Source organism: Cyprinodon variegatus, unplaced genomic scaffold (genome assembly GCF_000732505.1).
Source record: "Cyprinodon variegatus isolate N-32 unplaced genomic scaffold, C_variegatus-1.0 Scaffold1092, whole genome shotgun sequence".
NCBI lineage: Eukaryota > Metazoa > Chordata > Actinopteri > Cyprinodontiformes > Cyprinodontidae > Cyprinodon > Cyprinodon variegatus.
In genome coordinates this window covers 241,440-248,487 of record NW_015151545.1, presented here as the reverse complement: position 1 = coordinate 248,487, position 7,048 = coordinate 241,440, and the positions used below count along the sequence as shown (strand labels likewise).

General features: G+C 36.4%; 1 protein-coding gene across 2 annotated transcripts; it reads left to right on the top strand.

The window, feature by feature from the left end:
• Positions 1-425: 425 nt before the first annotated feature.
• Positions 426-1,925, top strand: LOC107101410 (trace amine-associated receptor 8b-like). Of its 2 annotated transcripts, none has more exons than XM_015400310.1 (2): positions 426-595; positions 780-1,925. In XM_015400310.1, the coding sequence occupies exons 1-2, from the start codon at positions 426-428 to the stop codon at positions 1,597-1,599; spliced, it is 990 nt and encodes a 329-aa protein (XP_015255796.1). In that variant the 3' UTR covers positions 1,600-1,925. The 2 variants fall into 2 exon arrangements, with proteins under 2 accessions (XP_015255796.1, XP_015255795.1); XM_015400309.1 differs by having other exon boundaries at positions 487-631.
• The last annotated feature ends 5,123 nt before the right edge of the window (positions 1,926-7,048 follow it).

The window sequence follows — 7,048 nt, the reverse complement described above, 5'->3', positions numbered from 1 at the left end:
AACATATTAGTTTTAGGTATAAATATTGATCCATTGATTATTCCTTGCTGACCAGATTTTTCCTTTAACAATCTAATATGTTTCTTTAACATATTGATTAAAAAGATGGAATACAGATCAGTGTCAGTTTTCAGATTTTATTATTTTCCTTTAAGTTCACTATTATGCCTTATTCTTTTTTGATATATCACCTAAAATCCCAGCCAAATACATTGCTTGATATGAAAAAAAAAACTAAAAAGATTAATACTTAGGACTGTAAAGATCATAACAGTTCAAACAATGATGCAAATTTGTAAAGAATTTGCTTAATTAAACAAATAAAATATGTTGCACAGGTAATTCAGAAAGAGGAGGGGTCTAAGGTTTATAAAACAGCTTTTAATCTGGAAAAGTCAGCCCTAAGCAGCATTTTCTGTCAGATGATGGAAACGCTGGAGGAAATAGAGCTGTGTGTCCCACAGCTTAACTCCTCCTGCAGAAAGCCAGTTCACTCCCAGACCACAGTTCTGCTCATTTACGTTCTGCTTTCTTCCATCTCCTTCTTCACTGTGGCTCTGAATCTACTTGTCATCGTCGCCATTTCCCACTTCAGGCACTTACAGTGATCTAAAATGTTTATTCTTTCTCTGTAAATACTATAAGTAATTCTTATATGTGAATAGTCTTGCATTGATGTTATAACAGTAATTTCTTTTACTGAATTTACCCATTTAAAAACTAACAATCTCACTTCTTTTTACCTGAATGTTTCTTCTTGTTGTCTCTTTTCCACACAGGCAGCTTCACACCCCAACCAACCTCCTCCTTCTTTCTCTGGCTGTCTCTGACCTCCTTGTGGGCCTTCTGCTGATGCCGGTTGAAATAATCTACATAGAAGCCTGCTGGTTTCTTGGGGACATTGTGTGCACTCTCTATTATATTGCAGACTACATAATCACCTCTGCTTCTGTTGCAAATATGGTTTTGATTTCGATCGACCGGTATGTTGCTATCTGTGATCCTCTGCATTACCCTACCAAGGTCACTAAGAGCACAACACAGGTCTGTGTGAGTCTATGCTGGATTGTTTCCGTATTCTACAGGCTACTTCTTTTACAGGATCATGTGGTAAATCCAGGTGTGTCTGTCTCCTGCATTGGAGAGTGTGTAGTTGTCATCAGCAACATTGCAGGGATAATTGACATGGTTTTCACATTCATCATGCCAATTACTGTCATCTTATGTCTGTATTTCAGAGTATTTGTTGTTGCTGTGTCCCAGGCTCGGATGATGCGTTCCCAAATTTCAACGGCACCTGGCAAGCATGGCTCTGTAACTATGTGGAAAAATGAGATGAAAGCAGCCAGAACTCTTGGTATTGTTGTGGTTGTGTTTTTGATTTGTTTCTGTCCTTACTTTTTTCCATCTCTGGAGGGTGAAGACACTTCTGTCAATGCTTCTTCTGCAGCCTTTGAGATTTGGCTCGCACATTTTAACTCCTGTTTAAACCCTGTCATTTATGCCTTTTTCTACCCTTGGTTCAGAAAATCTATTAAGATTATTCTCTCTCGTCAGATTCTAAAGCCAGGCTCCAGTAGCATCAAAATACTTCACTGATTAGAGATTTAAAGTGTAAATGAACAAATCAATCCAAAGAGAGATTTTTTCCCCTTTGTCTGCATTTAGGTGACATAGTGGAGTAAAACAATAACTACAGTTTTTTTTTTTTTTTTACCAGGATATGTTAAACTGTACCAGAGGGAAATTTTGATGTTGATCTAAATATTTTCCACATCTGCAAATTCTATAACCAGAGATGTGGCTCTGCCTAGATATTTAGCATAATGTCAAAGTTGTGCTGCAATCCCAAATATTTTTTATACCCGTGTTAGATTCAGATTAAAATTGTTCTCTAAATTTATCAAATATGTTTTCCTTGGCTTCTTAATATTTATCACAGTTAGAGGCCTAACTTTAACCTGATAAGAATGTATGAAAAAAAAACAAAAAAGTTAAAGTGATGGTAGGGACAGTGTTGTGCATGAACGTGTTCATTGAATGGTGTTCACTTAATGTCACGATGGGGTGAAGGTTAGATAGGACCAAAATGCAGACACTGAAGCTGAAATGGTTTCTTGAAGATTTAACAACAAAAAGGGTAACAAGCAAAAATCAAAAAACATAAATCTGCAAAAACTGAGAACCAGGAATACTCACAACAAGGGGGCAAAGAAATGATGACAAACCAGCAAGAGTGACTGAGCAGAAGGTGCATGTATGGGAGAGAGAAACAAAGGCTACGGTCACACTGCAGGCCTTAAGGTTCAATTTTTTGGGTTGCCGTTAACATTTCCAAATATATGCGACTTGTATGTGATCTCCTGTGTAAACTGCAGTCATACAATGCAAGTGTCCTGCATGCACAGTAGAGGGTGCAGTGACATCACAGGCCAGCGTGCTCTGTGTTTAAGGAATTAAACATGGGTGGTAGCGCATCTAGTGATCTTTCCCAACAATAAAACACAATCTTTTCAAGATTGCTAAGCATAAATACTGCACTCCGCATCATTGTCTGCCATGGTTGTGTTTTTTTTTTCTTGCAGCTTCTTCCTAGCAAGACCCAGAATAGTGACCTTTTTTGGTTATTAATGGCGTTCAGGACGGATGAATGCGACGTTCAGACACAAGTCACATTTGAAAAGATCAGATTCGAATTGGATTCAGGACCACATAGCCAAGTGGCCTGGGTCCCATTTGAAAAAATCGGATCTGTGTTGTTCAGACTGCCATGAAAAAATCAGATACAGGTCGCATATGGGCCAAAAAAATTGGATTTGGGTCACTTCAGACTGCAGTGTTAACGTAGCCAAAGACCAGGCTAATTAGCAGATTGGGAGCAGGTGTGAACAGAGGAATCTAGAAAGGAGCTAGGGAAAAGGAGACCAACACAAGAGGGCAAACAAGAAATACCTTAGAACTCAAATACATCCAGACAACACATCAAAATAATTAAACCAATAAGACTAGAAAACAAAGAAAAACTGAAAACTTTTTTAGTTCATCACTCTGACACTTGTCAGAGTGATGAACTAAAAAAGGAACACTCAGACAGAGAAAAAACTAAATTTTGTATGCAACCTGTGCCCACCAGGACTTTACAAACAAGTCCACATACATTTCAAAAATGATCTAGATATAAATAAAACAAATTTTAAATTAAGTGTATTTGTCCTTATTTTAGTTGGCGAATAAGAGGATATGCCAATGAAATGGAAAGAGAAGATAATATTCGCTGGAAATAAGACATTGCTATTGTTTTTTTCTTATCTTAAATGTAAATTGTCTTGTTCCATTGTCAAAGTGTCTCACTTACTTCCTCAATTCAAGACAAAAGGCACTTAATTTAAGAACATTTCAATTCAGATTTAGATTTCAGTTTTTTGCAGTAAACATCAGCCACGTTCAATTGAAATTTAAAGCGACACATCGAGTTAAAGCATTTGAGCTATCTTGGAAAATATCTGCTACTGAATGAGAAATGTAAGAAATCATCTTTGATCCAGATCTTTTCAGCAGAACTTGAATGTCCCTGTATGTTTCTAAAGTTCTGTGTAATTTGGCTAAATAAAGGCTTTACTGCACATCCAGTTTACCTTGACTGCATCCAGTATTTTCCATTTCTTTCTATATATTATGATCACACATTTAAAGGACGAAATATGAGTTTCTATTGAGTAAGATTGTGGCTTAAGTTAGCAAATGAACTTCAACCTGTTCATTTATAGGTTTGTAAAGTTAGTTAATTCATTTAAAAAGCTAACTATGAACATGAGCTAGTTCATTTTCATCTGAGTGAACTTTGAGCTTGTTCTTTTTAACCATGAACTGGCACAACATATTTTAGGAACAGATTGTAGGAACATATTGTAGGAACATATTGTACAATAACTTTTCAGACTGAGAAGTTGAAGGGAATTCTTACAATACTGAAAAAAATAATGCAGCGGTTTTTGGCATTTACTTAATCATATTTAGTTACTTTAACACAATTGTTTCATGTTAGAAGGGCAGGACATAAAATAATTCAGTTAAAGTAACTAAAATGCCAACCATAAATGCCAAAAGAGGTTGCATTAATTTTTTTTCAGTACAAGTCTTTTAAAATGTTTTTAAAGGTGTGTAAATCTTATCAATTCCAAAAAGCAAAATTGCAGTCAACCTTCCTGTTAAGGTGGCTGGCGCAGAGAAAAGATTTTTAGTTATAATGGCTAAAAACATATCTTAGGTCAACTACGTCTCAGGAAGGCCTCAGTGGCCTTGCATCATCAGGGTGAACCATAAACTTGCCATGCAGATTTTACATGATGACATTATTGATGACTTTGCATCAAGGAAGGCAAGGTGTTAAATTTGCACTTGTACAGTTTAATGGTTATCTATTGTTTGAAAGTAATTGTTTTTTGTTAGAAGTCACATATTTAATGAAGGAAAGGACATTAAGCAACCGTGGCGCAAGTCTTTTTTTATGCGAAAAACTATTTTATTCTTTTAAAAAAGGCTTGACCTTCCGCCAGTTGTGAAGTGAGATTTAACTTTGTACTTAAGTGCTAGTGCAATTTAGAAAGGCCCAATCTTTGTTGTATTTTTTCAACAATTTTGTATTTGTATTTTTACCCTTACTTATTAATTATTACTGTTTGTTTTTTAGTCTTCATATTGCTTTATAATAGTACAATTTCTTTTTTTTTTCATTATATTTGTTTCCAAATTTTCCATTTCATTTTATACTTTTAACTTGCACAGCAGTATTGTTTATTTTTGTGTTGATGGGTTTGTTTAGTGTTATATGTATTTTGAAAATAAAACTAAAAAGAAGTCCTAAGTGTGCCTAGTGATGGTTTCAATTTGAACTTAAGTCCTGTTACCCTGACCTGGCTTGGATTCCTTCATGTTCTCCGGTTCTGTAGCAACTGGGATATTCTAGGCGGTGCACGCCACATCTTTTTGGCAGCCCTCTGGCTAGATCCTATCTATATTTCTGGAGATGGACTGAACTGTTAAATTAGGTAAGTGACTTAAAGGTTTAGTGGAGGAGTTTTGCGAATTTTTTAAAAGACCCGCCCTCTCTTCTTAAAACAAAAATGCACATGCACAACCCTGTACACGCTCCCGAGAGGGAGCGCCTATTAACCCTTTATAGGGCAAGTTACCATTTTTGATCACTTGCATACCCCTTACAAATAGAGTGCCATTTCTTTTACTCTCAGTGTTTTTAATGAATTTCTTATAGAAGCACTTTTGTTGTTTTTCTTAATATATACGGTCAAGTTGGCGTTTCTTGTAATTATGTTGACATTCATTTATGCAATCAAAATATACTAATTTATTGAACGTTACAAAGGTAATAAGGTCTTGCCCTGGATTCCAATAACACACTACAAAAATGATCTTTAAATATGTGAAAATAAGTGTATTTACCCTTAATTTGAGTAGGTAAATAAGAAAATCTTCCAGCTGAAGGACAATTCTTATCATTAAAACCAGATTATTTGATCTTATGTTCTTGAAATGGGAGACTGCATTTTTTTCCCCTTATTTTACATTTTCTTGTCCATTTGCAAAGTATCTCACTTACCTGCTCAGTTCAAGAAAAAATGCACTTATTTTAAGAAAAACTGACTTACTTAGATTTCTTTTTTTTTTTTTTGCAGTGTACCCTTTGCTCTAAATTTAGATGTTTAAAATCTTTCACTGAATGCCCTATAAAGGGTTAAACCCGTGCGAGAGCATACACTAGTCCATTCCTCCCCGTGCACGCTCTGTTCAAAAGCTGCTGTTCTCATAGCTGATACAAGCTTATTGTGTCTGAACGTCCGCCCTAACCCCTAAAACCCTATAATCCCTATATAGACTGGGGACTATACGTATAGTTGACCTTATAGCGAACTTAGTTAACTGACCATTTAGACAGATGATCACTGCTTTTTGCTCCCCGTTGCTTACGTAACTCCTGAAACTGTAGCTCACCACAGATATATGCCTGAGAGTGTGCATACGCAGGAAAAGATTGCTAGCGGGAAGAGCACGTAGCCTTACATAAACATATCACCAGAATTATTGACAATTAAGAGGACCACTTATTGAGATGATCCACCCAGAAATAAAAGATAGTCCAGTCAACAAGGTCAGTGAGCTCCAGGCACTGGCCATCATCCTGACCTACCTCAGTTGGAAGGAAGGTGGTTTCGGAGTGACATTGTGGCCAAACATCAACTTTCTTCCCAAGGTTCTACCCCAGGGCTACTTGAACTCCGCCATTGAACTGGCGGCCTACTGCCCGCCCCCGTTCCAGTCATATGAACAGAGGTTGGCGAACACACTGTTCCCAGTCCGGGCATTGCAGCCCTACATCCCAACTATTGTGTTTTAATAAGGGTCAATCACATTGACATTACAACAAGTGTGTAATTAAGGTTTCTTTCTCCTGACAAAAAACAGTCATGACCCCATGTATTCCTTGTATGTAATATGGTGTTTTTTTAGTTTATTTTTTTTAGATCTTGGCTTGGTTATGTCATTCTTCATCAGCTCAAAATGAGTATAGGCATGTCCTCTTCTTGCCTGGCATTCCTAGTTTTATTTCTGCAGTAATAGCCAGAATTTGGCAGTTTTTTTTCATCCCCTTCCTCCATTTTCAAACTTTGTTATAAATCTTAATCACCAATATTAACCTTATCTCTCTTATAGAGAGATACAAAGAAGCAAAAGAGGTCACAAAGACTTTCTCCAAAGTTTGCTTTTGCAAAGTAGAACCTAAACCACCTTATGTCCCACTACATTATGAGCTGATCACCTCAGTCTGATTGTAGAAAAATTGCTGATTTACATATTTGGTTAAAAACTGTTGAAAACTGCTCAGCACAGGAGTTAAACTGCAAACTGCTGTTTGGTGCTGTCATGTTTTTTTAGCTGAGGTACAAGCAATGGCAACCTCTAATAATAATTCAATTCAGTTTATATATATAGCGCCAATTTACAATACGTCATCTCAAGGCATTTTACAGCT